This window comes from Grampus griseus (genome assembly GCF_964374135.1).
Source record: "Grampus griseus genome assembly, chromosome: 15".
In the NCBI taxonomy this organism is placed as follows: domain Eukaryota; kingdom Metazoa; phylum Chordata; class Mammalia; order Artiodactyla; family Delphinidae; genus Grampus; species Grampus griseus.
In genome coordinates this window covers 63678158-63698748 of record NC_139009.1, presented here as the reverse complement: position 1 = coordinate 63698748, position 20591 = coordinate 63678158, and the positions used below count along the sequence as shown (strand labels likewise).

At 39.9% G+C, this 20591-nt stretch overlaps 1 protein-coding gene across 1 annotated transcript; it reads right to left on the bottom strand.

The window, feature by feature from the left end:
- Positions 1 to 815: 815 nt before the first annotated feature.
- POLE4 (DNA polymerase epsilon 4, accessory subunit) lies at positions 816 to 19759 on the bottom strand. The gene is made up of 4 exons (XM_082672728.1): positions 19502 to 19759; positions 18803 to 18887; positions 18086 to 18127; positions 816 to 1137 (listed from the first exon to the last, which is right to left on the bottom strand). The coding sequence occupies exons 1-4, from the start codon at positions 19709 to 19711 to the stop codon at positions 1124 to 1126; spliced, it is 351 nt and encodes a 116-aa protein (XP_082528854.1). The 5' UTR covers positions 19712 to 19759; the 3' UTR covers positions 816 to 1123.
- Between the last annotated feature and the right edge of the window lie 832 nt (positions 19760 to 20591).

Sequence of the window (20591 nt, the reverse complement as noted above, 5' to 3'; positions counted from 1 at the left end):
CTTCTAGGGAGATTTATAGACTTTATACCTCCTATTCATGATCCAAAAATATTTAAGTCCCACTGTCCAAGGCTTCCTACTGCTTTCCTTAACCACTACTTTCTAAGTACTCTGCCTCCTTCCTCCTATGTCACCCACACCTTCTCAAAAAACAAGATTTAACTAGGGCCTGGGGAAGGGAAGAATGGGGAATTATTTTCTAATGGGTTCAGTTTCAGTGTGGGAAGATGAAAAATATTCTGGAGATGGATGATGGTGATAACAATGGGAATAAATGCCACAGAACTGTACACTTAAAAGTGGTTAAAATGATACATTTTATGTTATGTATATTTTACAATTTTAAAAATAAAGGAATGGGTACTGATACATGCTATAACATAAACCTTACAAAACATTATCTTAAGTGAAAGAAGGCAGACACAAAATACCACCTATTATGTAATTCCCTTAACAATGCTCCAAAATTGACTATAGCAACAGTTTTACATATCTGTGAATATATTAAAAACTACTGAAATGTACACTTTAAATGGGTAAATTGTATGGTAGGTGAATTATATCTCAATAAAGCTACTGAAATATTTTAACTGGTTTTAAATCTAGGATCACATTTATTTGACCTCTGAAGACCTTAAGTGACATCCTATAAATTCTGGAGCCACACTCTGCTGATGTGCTAAAAAAATGAACAAATAAATGAAAGACTGGGGTTTACAATGGCTAGCAGGGAAGATCAGAAAAATCTGTGGCTAGGCATGGTGGCTCTCCAGTCATGACGCAAGAACAAAGGCAAGATGATAAAACACACTAGGTTGAGGTTGATCAGAGACTTTTATTTGGTCCTTATCATTTATTAAGCAACCTACAAAATCATTTTTGATATCTCTACCACAAGCAGCAGCAGCTGCATCCAGGCCAGAAATGGAAGACACAAGTAGTGGAAGACCTTATAATGAAAAGCTAACAGGTGAGATCTCTGCTTATCCAGGCTTAGGTGAAGGCAGAACAGGAAAAGTGTGTAAGTCCAGTATTCCAAAGACTCTTCTTCAAAGCTGAGACCTGCAGAGGGCCTAGCTGAAGGATGCAGGTACAGGCTCACAAAACTGCCCAGGCTCAGCAATCAATCCAAAGTACCTAAAAACACAAAGAGCAATGTTGAAAGCAAGGTGCCTCAAGAGCTGGATGAATGTAGCAAACTGGGCAAAGTTAAGTGGCAGCTGCTTTGGTACTGGCAGTTCTTCTAAGACCAAAATACTCATTTTGAGGAATATCCATCCAAAAGATCCTTGGGGAAGAACATGTCATTACAGAGGCTGGGCAGTTGGGTCTGGAGAGTTCAATTTAGAGGTGGGAAAAGGGCTAAGAAATTGTGTTGGTTAATGAGCATCTGTGGAGACTACAACAAGGGGTGAGTGATACAAAATAAATAAGTTTTCTAAGCAGAGTGTATAATCTTTGAAAAAGTTCCAAGTCAAGATAGGAAACTGGGGACTTCCCTGGTGGCACAGTGGTTAAGAATCCTCCTGCCATTGTAGAGGACATGGGTTCGATACCTGGTCTGGGAAGATCCCACATGCCATGGAGCAAATAAGCCCGTGTGCCACAACTACTAAGCCTGCACTCTAGAACCTGCGAGCCACAACTACTGAGCCCATATGCTGCAACTACTGAAGCCCACATGCCAGATCCCGTGCTCCGCAACAAGACAAGCCACCACCATGAGAAGCCTGCGCACCGCAACAAAGAGTAGCCTCCACTCGCCGCAACTAGAGAAAGCCTGCACGAAGCAATGAAGACCCAATGCAGCCAAAAATAAAATTTTTTTTAAACTTTAAAAAAAGATGGGAAACTGGACCCTCAAGTTTGTATGCCCTCCCATGCAAGATTCCATGTGAAAGGAAAAAAATCTTTTAACAGGTATATAAATCTACAACAAAGAGATTTGGTTGAAACAAAAAACTGACTGACAGAAATCTGACTGAAGTGTGTTTATAAATAGGGCAGAGGAAAATAAGCCTACAATAAACAGAGGGGGGTGCAGCAGAGGTGGGAACCCATCTAACTAGAAAACTCATGGGGAGGATCTAGACTGACACCAAAAATGACAGAAAGAGATGCAAGGCTAACATGGGTAATGACTCGAGGGTCTATATGAGAAACAGTTGACCACATCTCCTTACAACCCTCCCAGTGTGCAGCACTACCAGAAAACAAGCATTTAAACTAAATCTAACTTGAAAAAAAATCAGCAGGCTCTCTTCTAAAGAACTAAATGAATTATCTGGAGAACAAGCGGCTTCTGAAAATTCCAGCTTCCCACAGTCAAGTTTTCTGCAATTCTGGCCTTTGGAGGCCCCCAACATAACATCTGGTCCCACCCGCTACCCACACTAAAGTAAAACTGCAAGGCAATAACCACCCTCCATACACATATATACACAGGTTCCAAAGAGCTTTCTTATTCCCTCATTCTAAAATAGAATAAAAATTACAAGGCATTTGAAGAAAGCCTATCCAGTAAAAGGAAAGATTTGAAAGAATAATTCAGGGAAAAGAACACATAAAAAAAGAACAAAACAAAGCAAAAAAACCTCAAAATTTTTTTAATAGCCTCTGCTTTTGATAATGTCAAATTTCTGCTGATACCAACTGATAGAACTGATTAAACTATTTTTAAAAAGAAAATCCTTCAGGCATTAAATAGGCCTCAAGAAAAGGCAAACCCAAAATCTAGAGAAGGCAAAAACACAAAGAAAACCCAGCCTCCAAAACTGCTTTTACCTCAGGGGACTCTGCCAATCCAAAAGAGAGCTGAAAAACGTTTGCGATTTTGGCTAAGCAAATGAAGGGTCAAATCTGAGAATCTGCCCAAGTGAAAAGGTTTGATAATTTCCCCCTTTCTAAAAGCTGGATTCCAAAAAGGTTACACCCTCAGAGTAAGGCTGAACTAGAATTAAATCAGTCCCCTCACAGACCTGCCATCACAGTTGATATCACCACAGTGATCAAGGAATCCTCAAGTCTTAGATTCAAAAAGGAGGTTCTGCACTGATACATGCCCCTAGGTGTCTTGCAGAAGCAAATGAAAATCTTTGAAGAAAGGTCTCATTATACTGGCCTCAAATAATTATCCAACAAATTATTTTTTCAAATATTAATACAATGACAAATATACCAAGATAGGGCTTCCCTGGTGGCACAGTGGTTGAGAGTCTGCCTGCCAATGCAGGGGACACAGGTTCGTGCCCCAGTCTGGGAAGATCCCATATGCCACGGAGCGGCTAGGCGCGTGAGCCATGGCCACTGAGCCTGCGCGTCTAGAGCCTGCGCTCCGCAACAGGAGAGGCCACAACAGTGAGAGGCCCGCGTACCACAACAATACATATATATATATATATATATATATATATATATATACACACACACACACACACACACTAAGATAACTAAGCAAATAGAAAAAGACCATGAGACAGTACCAACAGAAACAATAGACAGAAAAGTAAATAAATAAGCCAGGCTTAAAAGGTTTTGGATATTAGATTGGACACAGACTATAAACAATTGTACATACTACGTTTAGTGAAATAAAAGACAAGTTTCAAAACATTGCAGCAAACACAAACTGGCAAAATGTATTTGAAAAATAACTAAATGGAATTCACAGAAAATGAAAAATACAAAAACAAGAACTGAAACTAATAAATCAACAGGAAAGTTTAAAGGAGACAAGACTACTGAACAGAGAATTAATAAAATGGAAGGTCAGGAAAATTACATATAATACATCATGGAGTGGCAAAATGATGGTTGACTTTTAGCATACATTTAATGTGAATCCCAGAGAGAAAGGAGAAAGAAAAAGAGAAAGGAGAGACAAAGAGACTTCTCCAGGACAGATGAAAGACATCAATCCATAGATTTAAAAAGCCTAAGCAGTTGCTGCCGCCACCAAGAAGCCTGTGTGTGAGCACAGGTTATTAACCAAAACCCCCTTCCGGGGAGCCTGTGCAGCCCGCCACTGCCAGGGTCCCGGGATGCAGGGACAACTCCCCCGGGAGAACGCACGGCGCACCTCAGGCTGGTGCAACGTCACGCCGGCCTCTGCTGCTGCAGGCTCGCCCCACATTCCGTTCCCCTTCCTCCCCCCAGCCTGAGTGAGCCAGAGCCCCCGATTCAGCGGCTACTTTAACCCCGTCCTGCCTGAGCGAAGAACAGATGCCCTCCGGTGACCTACACGCAGAGGCGGGGCCAAAACCAAAGCTGAGCCCCTGGGAGCTGTGAGAACAAAGAAGAGAAAGGGAAATCTCTCCCAGCAGCCTCAGAAGCAGCGGATTAAAGCTCCACAATCAACTTGATGTACCCTGCATCTGTGGAATACATGAATAGACAACGAATCATAAGCAAATTGAGGACGTGGACTTTGAGAACAAGATTTATGATTTTTTCCCCTTTTCCTCTTTTTGTGAATCTGTATGTGTATGCTTCTGTGTGAGATATTGTCTGTATAGCTTTGCTTCCACCATTTGTCTTAGGGTTCTATCCAACTGTTGTTTTTGTTTGTTTATTTTTAAATTTTTTTTCCTTAATAATTATTTTTTATTTTAATAACTTTATTATATTTTATCTTATTTTATTTTACTTTATCTTCTTTCTTTATTTTCCTTCCTTCCCTCCTTCCTTCCTTCCTCCCTCCCTCCCTTCTTTCTTTCTTTCTTTCCTTCTTTCCTTCTTTCTCTCTTTCTCTCTTTCTTTCTACTTCTACTAATTCTTTCTTTCTACTTTTTCTCCCTTTTATTCTGAGCCATTTGGATGAAAGGCTCTTGGTGCTGCAGCCAGGAGTCAGTGCTGTGCCTCTGAGGTGGGAAAGCCACCTTCAGGACACTGGTCCACAACAGACCTCCCAGCTCCACATAATAACGAATGGCGAAATCTCCCAGAGATCTCCATCTCAACACCAGCACCCAGCTTCACTCAACGACCAGCAAGCTACAGTGCTGGACATCCTATGGCAAACAACTAGCAAGATAGGAACACAACCCCACCCATTAGCAGAGAGGCTGCCTAAAATCATAATAAGTCCACAGACACCCCAAAACACACCACCAGACGTGGACCTGCCCACCAGAAAGACAAGATCCAGCCTCATCCACCAGAACACAGGCACTAGTCCCCTCCACCAGGAAGCCTTCACAACCCACTAAACCAACCTTAGCCACTAGGGACAGACACCAAACACAACGGGAACTACGAACCTGCAGCCTGCAAAAAGGAGACCCCAAACACAGTAAGATAAGCAAAATGAGAAGACAGAAAAACACACAGCAGATGAAGGAGCAAGATAAAAACCCACAAGGCCTAAGAAAAGAAGAGGAAATAGGCAGTCTACCTGAAAAAGAATTCAGAATAATGATAGTAAAGATGATCCAAAATCTTGGAAACAGAATGGACAAAATGCAAGAAACATTTAACAAGGACTTAGAAGAACTAAAGATGAAACCAACAATGATGAACAACACAATAAATGAAATTAAAAGAACTCTAGATGGGATCAATAGCAGAATAACTGAGGCAGAAGAACGGAGAAATGACCTGGAAGATAAAATAGTGGAAATAACTACTGCAGAGCAGAATAAAGAAAAAAGAATGAAAAGAACTGAGGACAGACTCAGAGACCTCTGGGACAACATTCGAATTATAGGGGTTCCAGAAGAAGAAGAGAAAAAGAAAAGGACTGAGAAAATATTTCAAGAGATTACTGTTGACAACTTCCCTAATATGGGAAAGGAAATAGTTAATCAAGTCCAGAAAGCACAGAGAGTCCCATACAGGATAAATCCAAGGAGAAATACGCCAAGACACATATTAATCAAACTGTCAAAAATTAAATACAAAGAAAACATATTAAAAGCAGCAAGGGAAAAACAACAAATAACACACAAGGGAATCCCAATAAGGTTAACAACTGATCTTTCAGCAGAAACTCTGAAAGCCAGAAGGGACTGGCAGGACATATTTAAAGTGATGAAGGAGAAAAACCTGCAACCAAGATTACTCTACCCAGCAAAAATCTCATGCAGATTTGATGGAGAAATTAAAAACTTTACAGACAAGCAAAACCTGAGAGAGTTCAGCACCACCAAACCAGCTTTACAACAACTGCTAAAGGAACTTCTCTAAGCAAGAAACACAAGAGAAGGAAAAGACCTACAATGACGAACCCAAAACAATTAAGAAAATGGGAAAAGGAACATACATATCGATAATTACCTTAAATGTAAATGGATTAAATGCTCCCACCAAAGACACAGATTGGCTGAATGGATACAAAAACAAGACCCATATATTTGCTGTCTACAAGAGACCCACTTCAGACCTAGAGATATACAGACTGAAAGTAAGGGGATAGAAAAATATATTTCATGATAATGAAAACCAAAAGAAAGCTGGAGTAGCAATTCTCATACCAGACAAAATAGACTTTAAAATAAAGACTATTAGAAGAGACAAAGAAGGACACTATATAATGATCAAGGAATCGATCCAAGAAGAAGATATAACAATTGTAAATATTTATGCCCCAACATAGGAGCACCTCAATACATAAGGCAAATACTAACAGCCATAAATGGGGAAATCGACCGTAACACATTCATACTAGGGGACTTTAACACCTCACTTTCACCAATGGACAGATCATCCAAAATTAAAATAAATAAGGAAACAAAGCTTTAAATGATACATTAAACAAGATGGACTTAATTGATATTTATAGGACATTCCATCCAAAAACAACAGAATACACATTTTTTTCAAGTGCTCATAGAACATTCTCCAGGATAGATCATATCTTGGGTCACAAGTCAAACCTTGGTAAATTTAAGAAAACTAAAAAAAAAAGAAAACTGAAATTGTTTCAAGTATCTTTTCCAACTACAACGTTATGAGACTAGATATCAATTAGAGGAAAAGATCTGTAAAAAATACAAACACATGGAGGCTAAACAATATACTACTTAATAATGAAGTGATCACTGAAGACATCCAATAGGAAATCAAAAAATACCCAGAAACAAATGACAATGGAGACATAACAACCCAAAATCTATGGGATGCAGCAAAAGCAATTCTAAGAGGGAAGTTTATAGCAATACAATCCTACCTTAAGAAACAGGAAACATCTCGAATAAACAACCTAACCATGCACCTAAAGCAATTAGAGAAAGAAGAACAAAAAAACCCCAAAGTTAGCAGAAGGAAAGAAATCATAAAAATCAGATCAGAAATAAATGAAAAAGAAATGAAGGAAATGAGAGCAAATATCAATAAAATTAAAAGCTGGTTCTTTGAGAAGATAAACAAAATTGATAAACCATTAGTCACACTCATCAAGAAAAAAAGGGAGAAGACTCAAATCAATAGAATTAGAAATGAAAAAGGAGAAGTAACAACTGACACTGCAGAAATACAAAAGATCATGAGAGATTACTACAAGCAACTCTATGCCAATAAAATGGACAACCTGGAAGAAATGGACAAATTCTTAGAAATGCACAACCTGCCAAGTCAGAATCAGGAAGAAATAGAAAATATGAACAGAACAATCTCAAGCAATGAAATTGAAACTGTGATTAAAAATCTGCCAACCAACAAAAGCCCAGGACCAAATGGCTTCACAGGCAAATGCTATCAAAAATTTCGAGAAGAGCTAACACCTATCCTTCTCAAACTCTTCCAAAATATAGCAGAGGGCACTCCCAAACTCATTCTACGAGGCCACCATCACTCTGATACCAAAACCAGACAAGGATGTCACAAATAAAGAAAACTACAGGCCAATATCACTGATGAACATAGATACAAAAATCCTCAACAAAATACTAGCAAACAGAATCCAACAGCACATTAAAAGGATCATAAACCATGATCAAGTGGGGTTTATTCCAGGAATGCAAGTATTCTTCAATATACGCAAATCAATCAACGTGATACACCATATTAACAAACTGAAGGAGAAACACCATATGATCCTCTCAACAGATGCAGAGAAAGCTTTTGACAAAATTCAACACCCATTTATGATTTAAACCCTGCAGAAAGTACGCATACAGGGAACTTTCCTCAACATAATAAAGGCCATATATGACAAACCCACAGCCAACACTGTCCTCAATGGTGAAAAACTGAAAGTATTTCCACTAAGATCAGGAACAAGACAAGGTTGCCCACTCTCACCACTCTTATTCAACATAGTTTTGGAAGTTTTAGCCACAGCAATCAGAGAAGAAAAGGAAATAAAATGAATTCAAATCAGAAAAGAAGAAGTAAAGATGTCACTGTTTTCAGATGACATGATACTATACATGGAGAACCCTAAGATGCTACCAGAAAACTACTAGAGCTAATCAATGAATTTGGTAAAGTAGCAGAATACAAAATTAATGCACAGAAATCTCTGGCATTCCTATACACTAAGGATGAATAATCTGAAAGTGAAATCAAGAAAACACTCCCATTTACCATTGCAACAAAAAATAAAATATCTAGGATAAACCTAGTTAAGGAGACAAAAGACCTGTATGCAGAAAATTATAAGACACTGATGAAAGAAATTAAAGATGATACAAATAGATGGAGAGATATACCATGTTCGTGGATTGGAAGAATCAACATTGTGAAAATGACTCTACTACCCAAAGCAATCTACAGATTCAACGCAATCCCTATCAAACTATCACTGGTATTTTTCACAGAACTAGAACAAAAAATTTCACAATTTGTATGGAAACACAAAATACCCCGAATAGCCAAAGCAATCTTGAGAACGAAAAACTGAGCTGGAGGAATCAGGCTCCCCGACCTCAGACTATACTACAAAGCTACAGTAATCAAGATAGTATGGTACTGGCACAAAAACAGAAAGATAAATCAATGGAACAGGATAGAAAGCCCAGAGACAAACCCACGCACGTACGGTCACCTTATCTTTGTTAAAGGAGTCAGGAATGTACAGTGGAGAAAGGACAGTCTCTTCAATAAGTTGTGCTGGGAAAACTGAACAGCTACATGTAAAAGTATGAGATTAGATCACTCCCTAACACCATATACAAAAATAAGCTCAAAATGGATTACAGACCTAAATATAAGGCCAGAAACTATCAAACTCTTAGAGGAAAACATAGGCAGAATACTCTGCGACATAAATCACAGCAAGATCCTTTTTGACCCATCTCCTAGAGAAATGGAAATAAAAAAATAAAAATAAACACATGGGACCTAATGAAACTTCAAAGCTTTTGCACAGCAAAGGAAACCATAAACAAGACCAAAAGACAATCCTCAGAATGGGAGAAAATATTTGCAAATGAAGCAACTGACAATGGATTAATCTCCAAAATTTATAAGCAGCTCATGCAGTCCAATAACAAAAAAACAAACAACTCAATCCAAAAATGGGCAGAAGACCTAAATAGATATTTCTCCAAAGAAGATATACAGACTGCCAACAAACACATGAAAGAATGCTCAACTTCATTAATCATTAGAGAAATGCAAATCAAAACTACAATGAGATATCATCTCACACCAGTCAGAATGGCCATCATCAAAAAATCTACAAACAATAAATGCTGTTGAGGGTGTGGAGAAAAGGGAACACTCTTGCACTGTTGGTGGGAATGTAAATTGATACAGCCACTGTGGAGAACAGTATGGAGGTTCCTTAAAAAACTACAAATAGAGCTACCATATGACCCAGCAATCCCACTACTGGGCATATACCCTGAGAAAACCATAATTCAAAAAGAGTCACGTACCAAAATGTTCATTGCAGCTCTATTTACAATAGCCCAGAGATGGAAACAACCTAAGTGCCCATCATCAGATGAATGGATAAAGAAAATGTGGCACATATATACAATGGAATATTACTCAGCCATAAAAAGAAACGAAATTTAGCTATTTGTAATGAGGTGGATAGACCTAGAGTCTGTCATACAGAGTGAAGTAAGTCAGAAAGAGAAAAACAAACACCATTTGCTAACACATATATATGGAATCTAAGGGAAAAAAAAAAAGGTCATGAAGAACCTAGGGGTAAGACAGGAATAAAGACACAGACCTACTAGAGAATGGAGTTGACGATATGGGGAGGGGGAAGGGTAAGCTGTGACAAAGTGAGAGAGAGGCATGGACATATATACACTACCAAACGTAAGGTAGATAGCTAGTGGAAGCAGCCGCATAGCACAGGGAGATCAGCTCGGTGCTTTGTGACCGCCTGGAGGGGTGGGTTAGGGACAGTGGGAAGGAGAGAGACACAAGAGGGAAGAGATATGGCAACATATATATATGTATAACTGATTCACTTTGTTATAAAGCAGAAACTAACACACCATTGTAAAGCAATTATACTCCAATAAAGATGAAAAAAGAAAAAGCCTAAGCAGACTACATAAAAGGAAATTATACCTAGATAACGAGTGAAACTACAGAATAAATAAAGAGAAAATCTTCAAAGCAGACAGAAAAAAGGGACAAATTTGCTTCAAAAGAGAGAAGAATGATTGTTTCAAGGTGCTAAAACAAAATTCCACCTAGAATTCTATATTCAGCAAAATATCTTTCAATTAAGAAAGTAAATCAGTGAGCCAGAGCAGGTAGAGAAAAAAAATAAAATAAAGGCTTTTTTATACCAAAAAAGAAAAGCAGAGTTTGCTACCATCAGACCCTTTAGGATTTACTTCAGAAAGAAAGAAATGATCACAAACGGAGAAGCAGAAATATAAAAAGGAAAAATGACCAAAGACAGGATAAATATATGGATAAATTTATATATCATTGTCTGAATAATATAGCAATAATATAATATAGCCTTATGTGGATTGACAAAGACAACACAAAATAGGTGACAATACCAACATAAGTGGGGGATGAAGGACTTGTAAATTGAGCTAATGGATTCTAAGATCCCATTTTGTTGAGGATAAAGGGAAAGGTACTAACACTAGGCTCTGATAAATTAAGGATGCATGTAGTAACTGGTAGGGTAGCAAAAAAAAAGAGTATACAACTTCCAAATTGAGAGGGAAAACTGAATAAGTTATACTCAAAAAATGGTAAAAAATGGAAAGAAAAGAATAAAATAAGACAGATAGAAAGCACAAAATAAGATGGTACTTCTAACCCATATATATCATTAACTACATTAAATTAAATGCCCCACTTAAAGACAAAGAATATAAGCCTTAAAATAATTCACATCACACACATCAAAAATACATCCACATGTGGAGGAATTCTCACTGAAAACTACCTGGAGACTGTCAGAACTCCTGTACAACCAAAGCTGTAAGAAAGATCCACACAGAGTCAGGTAGGAACAGAAGAGAAGTGGTCAGGTTGGGACAGGCTTGGAGAGTCTCCCTGGGTAGTGAGCAGTTTGAATCACAACATGGGCACCCCAGCTCTGGGGTCCAACACAAGGAGGACGAGTCCTCTTAGCTGGTTTGAAATCCAGTGGGACTGACAGTGTGGCTGTAAGAAACCTAGACTCCACTCGTGAAGGGTGCACACATGATTGCTTACTCCCAAAACAAGGCAGAGGAAGCAGACTGAAACTGTGACCACCCAGTGCGTGCCCCAGCCCACACCAAGCACCCCCTCCAGCCCCCCTTACTCCACAGCACAGCTCCACACTAGGGCTAAGGCTGCCACAGCTGAGGACAGCACACAGTTGTCAGGGACGGAGCTGGCTTGGATCTGGCACAGCATCTGAATAGAGCAAGGGAACCCATGACTGGTGGTCACAGGGCAGCAAATCAGGAGTGGTCTGGAGTTCTGACTGGTGCTGGGACCACCCCAGCACGTACCCCAGTCCACGCCAAATGCCCACTCTGGCCCCTCTTGCTCCACAGCCGTTCCCCACTAGGGCAAAGGCTGCCACTGCAGAGGAAAGTGCACAACTGTGGAGGACACAGTAGGCTCAAACTTGGCACAGCACCCAAACAGGGAAAGAGCACCCATTACTAGCATTCACAGAGGCAGCACATCACAAGCAGTCTGTAGCTCTGACTGGTGCCAGGACCATCCAAGTGCAGGCACCAGCCTCCACTGGGTGCCCAATCCGGACCCTCTGGTTCCAGCACTGCTCCCCTCAGAGCAAAGGTGCTGATGTGGGGAGGGGGGAAGAGCACACACTCAAATTGAACAGAACCAACTCAGACCCTACTCTCAGGGTTTCTGCTCCAGCAATTTGGGACCTGACACCACTCCTGATAGGGCAGTGTTGGCAACTGAGGAGTGGAGAAGACCCAGCTCGCACCTGCCTCTGGCTCCAGCCCCTCCATGTCCAGCCCCACCTTCTACCAAGGTGATAGCTGCCAGCACACTCTGGGGTAAGATGTGACTTGTATTCACTTCAGATCCAGCTCTCCCATCAAAGCCACTGAGCACACACAGACTATATAGTGATGCTCCCACACAAGCACACCCCTTCAAGACCAGGATGGGTAACTGTTTCACCTAATTTCACAGAGACAGAGAAAGTTAAGCAAAATGAGAAGACAAAGGAATTTCTTTAAAATGAAAGAACAAGGAAAAAACCCTGAAAAAACAACTAATGAAACAGAAATAAGTAATTTGCCAGATAAAAAGTTCAAAGCATTAGTAAACAAGAGTGCTAACTGAACTAGGGAAAAGAACAGATGAACAGTGAAAGTTTTTACAAGGAACTAGAAAGTATATGAAAGAACTAGTCAGAACTGAAATGAAAAACACCCCAGAAGGAATTAACAGAAGACTAGGTGATACAGAAGAATGCAAAAATGATCTGAAGATAGAATAACAGAAATCACCCAATCAGAACAGCAAAAAGAAAAACATTAAAAAATGAATATAGTATAAGGGACCTCTGGGACAACATCAAGCATACCAACATTCAAACTATAGGGGTCCCAGAAGAAGAGAGAGAGAGGGATCAAAAATGTATTTGATGAAATTATGGCTGAATACTTCCTGATCCTGAAGAAGGAAACAGATATCCAGATAAATAAAGCAGAAATGTTAAAGAGTCTTCTTTACGTGGAAAATAAAAGGCTACAACAGGAAGAAAGAATCTATAGGAAAGGAAAAATCCCAATTGTATAGGCAAATATATATTAAAAGGCTGTAGATCAACCTCTGAAATAAGCTAGTATGAAGATTAAAAGACAAAAACCAGAGAATTCCCTGGTGGTCCAGTGGTTAGGACTCAGTGCTTTCACTGCCGTGGGCCCAGGTTTAATCCCTGGTCAGAGAACTAAGATCCCACAAGCCACATAGCACAGCCACCAAAAAAAAAAAAAAAAGGATAAAAAATTGTAAAATCAACTATAACTATAATAACAGTTAAGGAATAAACATGAAGATGTAAAATATGACATCAAAACCATAAAACATAGGGGAATGGAGTGAAAAAATGTACATCTTTTAGAATGTGTTTGAACTTAAATGACTACCAGTTTAAAACATGTAGTTATATATAGGTCAACATATATGAACCCCATGGTAACCACAAATCAAAATCCTATAACAGATAAACAAAAACTAGAGAGAAAGGAACACAAGCATAACACTAAACAGAATCATCAAAGCACAAGGGAAGAAACTAAAAGCAGAAGAACAGGAAAGAAATATAAAAACCAGAAAACAATGAACAAAATGGCAGTAAGTATGTACCTATCAATAATGACCTTAAATGTCAATGGACTAAATGCTCCAATCATAAGCATAGGGTGGATGAAAAAACAATACCTATCTATTATGCTGCTTACAAGAGACCCACCTCAAAGCTTCAGACATACACAGACTGAAAGTGTGGGGATGGAAAAAGATATTTCATGCAAATGGAAATAACAAGAAAGCTGGGGTAGCAATAGTCCTCTCAGACAAAATAGCCTTTAAAGCAAAGTCTATAACAAAAGACAAAGAAGGGCATTATATAATGATAAAGGGATCAATACAAAGATAGGATGTAACATTCAGTAACATATGCACCTAATATAGGAGTACCTAGTACATAAAGCAAACAGTAACAGACATAAAAGGAGAAATTGAGAGTAATACAATAGTAGTAGGGGATTTTGACACCCCACTTACATCAATGGACAGATCATCCAGATACAAAGTCAATAAGGAAACTGTGGTCATAAATGACATATTAGACCAGTTAACTTAAAAGATACCTACAGGATATTCCACCCAAAAACAACAGAATACACATTCTTTTCAAATGCACAAAGAATGTTCTCCAGGACAGATCACATGCCAGTTAACTAAACAAGTCTCAACAAATTTAAGAGGGTAGAAATTATATCAAGCATTTTTTCCCACCACAATGATGCGAAACCAGAAATCAATCACAGGAAGAAAAATGGGGAAAATACAAACATGCGGAGACTAAACATATGCTACTAAAAAACCAATGGGTCACTGAAGAAATCCAAGAGAAAATCAGAAACTACCTCAAGACAAATAAAAATGGAAACACAACTTTCCAAAATCTATGGGATGCAGCAAAAGCAGTTCTAAGAGAAAAGTTTGGAGGAACAGCGGCCTACCTCGAGAAATGAGAAAAATCTCAAACAACGTAACCTACCACCTAAAAGAATTAGAAGAAAAAGGACAAAGCCGAAAGTCAGCAGAACAAAGGTAACAATAAAGATCAGAGAGAAAAAAAATGAAACAGAGAAACATAAAACGATAGAAAGATCAATGAAACCAAGAGCTGGTTTTTTGAAAAGATAAACAAAATTGAAGTCTTCAGTCAACTCATCAAGAAAAAATGAGGCTCCAAATAAACAAAATAAGAGATACAAAAAAATCATAAGAGACTACTACCAACAGTTATATGCCAACAAATTGGGCAATCTAGAAGAAATGGATACATTTCTAGAAACAGACAACATTCCAAGACTGAATGAGAAAGAAATAGATAATCTGAACAGCTGGACCACCAGTAGTGAAACTGAATTATTAATCAAAAAACACCCAGCAACAAAACTCCAGGACCAGATGGCTTCGCAGAGAAATTCTACCAAACATATAAAGAAGAGCTAGTACCTGTCCTTCTCAAACTATTCCAAAAACCTGGAGGATGAAACACTCCCAAATTCATTCTACAGTAAGACCACCATTACCCTGATACCAAAACCAGACAAAGAAACTACAAACAAAAAAATTACAGGCCAATTATCACTGATGAATATAAATGCAAACACCCTCAACAAAATACTAGCAAACCAAATCCAATAATATATTTAAAAAGGATCATACAACATGATCAAGTAGAATTTATTCCAGGGATGTAAGGATAATTCAATATTCACAAATCAATCAACGTGATATACCACATTAACAAAAGGAAAGACAAAAACCACATGATCATCTTAACAGACGCAGAAAAAACATTTAACAAAATCCTACACCCTTTTATGATAAAAACGCTCATCAATGTTGTTCCTACCAGACTGGCAAAAATCAAACCCTGATAATACCAAGTGTTGGTGAGAATGAGGAACAATGGGAACTGTCATACACTGCTGATAGAGATGTGAATCAGGTATACAGGATGTTTGGCAGTATCCAAAAAAGATATACATATTCTATGCCATACTCATTTCATAAGGAAAGGCTTAAAAAAGAATATATATATACACATACATAAACATATTTGCATTAAAATACCCAGAAGATTACACAAGAGACTAATAACCGCTACGTGAAGGGAGGGGACCTATATAAGGGATTAAAGGACAGAGAGGGTAGAGGAAGACTGTTCACAATACCGTTTTTCAACTTCTACACTCAACCTATATAGCATGGAAGATCTAATTATGATAAGGAGGTATGTTTTCAGCCTTGACACAAAGTGAGAGCTAGAAGTGAGCTAAAAATGGGAAAGGAAGGAATAAGAGAACTAACAGTCATACCTTACAAAGTGAGGAGCCAACCAAAAAAAACATATTTTAGCATGTTATATAAATTGTAAAGGTAACAAAGGAACTAAAAATAATGATAAAACTACAAAAAATCAGAAAGGAGGGAAGGAACTGAGAGGGTAGTATAGGTTAGCCAAACCTTCATTTATCATAGCAGGAAGTCAAAACATAAGATCTACAGCTGATAAATCAACAACAAAGCATATTATTCAGAAATATAAGAAGCCATGTGAAAAGCTAAAAACAGAAATAATAAAAGGATGAGGGCCATTTCATTATAAGTCGTTAGGTAACTATTTCACTTTTAAACAGGAATATATACTGACTCAATTAAAAAGAAAAAAAATTTCACTTAGAACATACACATCTAAGGACATAAGAACATTTATTTTACCAGGTACAAAATAATATAATACTGACTAAATCCAAGGGGGCTAAAATGACCAAAATTCAGATCTACTAATGTAGAATAGAGCAGAGGGATTCAACTACTCAGATTGTTGAATCCAAAGATGAAAATGAACACATCCACCACTCATTAAATGGCCATTTATTAAAAAGCCAAGCACTATGCATGGTATAGGCTAAAGTGGAAAACTTTGTTAAGTTCTCTCCACTTCTATTCCTAGCACCCTCCAATTTATCATCCTGGCACCAGAGGTTGGCAGTTTTATGTCTTTAAATAGAAATTTGATCACATCACTCATCTCTTTGAAAAGATGGTAATTAAAAATAAACAGGTAGGAGTGCTCACTTCAGCAGTACACTTACTAAAATTGTAACGATACAGGGAAGGTTAGCATGGTCCCTGTGCAAGGATGACACACAAATTCATGAAGTATTCCATATTTAAAAATAAAAATAAACAGGTAGGGGCTTCCCTGGTGGTGCAGTGATTGCGAGTCCACCTGCCGATGCAGGGAACGTGGGTTTGTGCCCCGGTCCGGGAAGATCCCACATGCCGCGGAGCGGCTAGGCCCGTGAGCCATGGCCGCTGAGCCTGCGCGTCCGGAGCCTAAGCTCCGCAATGGGAGAGGCCACAACAGTGAGACGCCCGCGTAACGCAAAAAAAAAAAAAAAAAAAAAAAAAACAAAGAAAAACAGGTAGAGTTAGGCTCCAAACATTTTTGATTGAGGAACTGATAGGATGTCAGTCACAAGAAATTGTCTGCCTTAGGTAGGCAGCTAACAAGTTATTTTTAAGAGAAATGAGTAATCAGAAAAGAGACTTAAAAAAGATCTACAAATTAAGAGAATACTCAATAATCTAGGCTCAAAGCTAGCCATGGGAATATATCTTAAAAGACATTTAAAAGAATATATCAAGAGGGCCAGGGGCCTAGGTTGATTACAGATGCAGAACAAAGGAGTAAAAATAGTGAAATAAATAATTCAAGAAAAGATTTCTGAAAGTAATGAGGCTTCAGGGAGATAGTTGAGAACATCCTGGTGTGATAAAGGTGAGAATGAACTGAAGGTGCACGGCTTTCGCAAAGCTCTTCAATCAGAATATATGTAGGGAATAGTAAGCTGATCAGATTTAGGAATTAAGTAGGAGAGAGAGCTCTAAGAGAAGTTAGTTAAAATGAGGTATCTCAAATATTTTCTATTTCAATGACAAGATTTAGTTAGTATACAAGAGTTAATCTAAAATTCCTAAGAACAAATAGATACAGGCCAGAATAGAATCTCACTGCGGCAAAATAATCACTTTACACAGACTGCTGAAGAAGAAAAAAGAAGAAGAAGCAACCCTTTAAATGTTGGCAATCATTTCTGATCTCTAGCATTATGATGAGGGGTAAGATTTATATCTAAGAATGGAGATCAAAGTAAGAATCAAACTTCTGAATCCACCTAACTACACTGGGGTCTTTATAGTCCCTTCCATTTTTTTATGGTTAAGCAGTTTCCAGGAAGAAGTTCTAACTACCCAAGGGAATTTGAATTAGAATTTGTTTTTCCTATCTTAATAGGAAATGGGGAGAAAATTATTCCTACATGAACAAGGAAGAACCAGGCCATCGGTTTTATAAGGTTTTGAAGGCAGATCGTTAGCATGGGAAAGACAGGTGGAAATGATTACCCCGTGATAGAGAACTCACCTTCCAGGAAAGCAAATTCATCCACAGCTTCTATTGCATTATCTGAAACACAAGGTAAAGGGACACCTGACTAACTCTGGTCATTTGGGCATCAACCTCTTACAAAAGCACAACCCACAGTGAAGGGCATGAGGCTGTATGCAAATTAGGGCATTTATAAAATTTGTCCCTTGCTATCTTGAGATCCATATCTACTCCACCACCAAATCTTACGTATCAGCTGTCTCTCTGAGAGTAAGAAAATAAGAAAAGCCTGGTTAAATACTGCTCACTGAGGGGAACATCTTTGCTCTGAAAGTCATCAGAGAAGTGTTGCCTATACAGAAGGGAAAGCGAGATTATGGTATATGAAAGCTTACAGATGTTCTAGGGTTACCAGCTAAAAAGTAGAGTCAGAAATCAAACCTCTACTTTCTAGGCGAATAAAAAACAGTCAAGCCTGGTACCATATGGCAGAAGGTATAAAGGGGTCTAGTTAGCTTTGGCAACATCTAGACTCCTTTGGTTCTCTGTCCCAGCACCTCTCCAGCCACCCAAAGCAGATTTTCAAAAGGTAGGGTTTTCTGGCACTGTGGCAGCCCAAGAGAAAACATCGTAGGAAGAGACCTGTGGCACCGCTCATCTTACAGTGATGCTGTCTTAAACAGTGCAAGGGAAAACCTCAACCAGCCCTCTCTTGTCTGCCCCCAGATCCAAGATACCAAAGTGACACTCTACCCAAATCTCTCCTCTGAAGGGTTTTCCTCTTCCCCTGTTGAGCACAACAGTAGGCATCTTTTGCAATGGTTTCCACAAACAGTTCCTGTGAAGAAAAGCAGAAAAAAAATTTCAAAAACAATAAAAGTTATAATAAACAAACCAAAATTGAAAAAGCAAAACAACCAAGCAGAGTTGTATGGATGAATTCTAGTACAATTCTTGTGTGTGCTTCTGTTGGCGGTGGGGGAACGGACAGGGGTGAAAGAGAGGTTCTCAGGGAAGTTGAAGGTTCTCCTGGACTTCATAAAAGTCTAGTCCCCTTCCCCCTCCCGCAGTCGCCCACGACACATCCGTCCCTCCCTCACTTGTAGATCCACCACACTCATTTACTTGAGGTTCCTACAAGTTCAGTGTTAGACTGGAGATGCAAATTAAAGTCGTGTTCAGGCCCTCAAGAAGAGGTAGGTATGTTAGCAAACCAGTACAACCACTTTACGCGACGCTTTTTCCGTCCTCCCTTCCTATGCTCACACCTCAGAATCCGGCCCCAGAACCTCTCACCTCCCGGTGCTCAGCACACCCCGCCCCAGATCCTCTTCTGGCTCCCCGCGTTCCCCAAACCTGGACCAAAGGCTCGCTAAGCCCCGCCCTTCGGAAAGGCCCCGAGCCCCGCCCCTCGCCAGGCACCCCCGCCACCCCATTGTGCCCCGGCCGCACCGCGGCTCGTGCCAGAATGAAGATGGCTTCCTGTCCTGCGAGCGTCACGTCGGGGTCCGCCTTCACCAAGGCCTTCACTCGCGCCAGAGGCAGCCTCGAGAGACGAGCCCCGGGCGCACTCGTCGGGGCATGGGGCTGCGGAGCCGCTGCGTCCCCACCGGTGCCCTCCTCATCCTGGAAAGCCCCGTTTCCAGTCGCCACAGCCGCCATCCACGCCCCGAGCCTGCTGCGCGCGCAGCCGCTGACTGTGTGCACGCAAGCGGTGCCGGCCCCCTTCTCGCGCGCGCTGGAAGCCACGCCCCCTACGGGCGCGTGACTCCGCCCCTCACGCGGCGGGGCGCCAGACTTTTTGCCACTCGCAGCGCTGCTGGGGGCCTGGTGGCCTGTCTTGCCGTCACAGATGACTCTGACGCGCCATCCTGCCTAGTTGAGCCTTCTTTTGAGAAATTTGATTGTAAAAGTAAACACAGCAGTAATAGAAATATATACAGGAGAAACTTGAACAAGTTTACGTGCTACTGGAAGAGACAGTAAAGTAGAGCAATAAACATGTAGGAGGGGGTTTACCCTGGTGGCGCTAGTGGTTGAGAATCTGCCTGCCTAATGCTAGGGGACACCGGTTCGAGCCGGGGTTTGGGAAGATCCCACATGCCGCGGAGCAACTGGCCCCGTGAGCCACAACTACTGAGCCTGTCCGTCTGGATCCTGTGCTCTGCCACAAAAGAGGCCGCCACAGTGAGAGGCCCGCGCACCGCGATGAAGAGTGGCCCCCGCTTGCCGCAACTACAGAAAGCGCTCGCACAGTAAACGAAGACCCAACACAGCCAAAAATAAATTAATTAATTAATTTTTTTTTAATCTAGGAGGGAAAAGAAACAAGTTATGGACATCAATTCAACAATTCTTCCCTCTTTCTCGTGACAAAACCTCATCTATATCAGTTAGGGTCCAATTAAGAGAAAGAAACTGCACAGGGTTTGAGCAGGGAAAGTAATTTGAACAAGAAAGTTTAATATAAAAATTCCTACCTTTAACAGGGAATTGACTATTAAGGGGCAAAGAAAAGTCTAAAGAATAGAGGAATTGCATG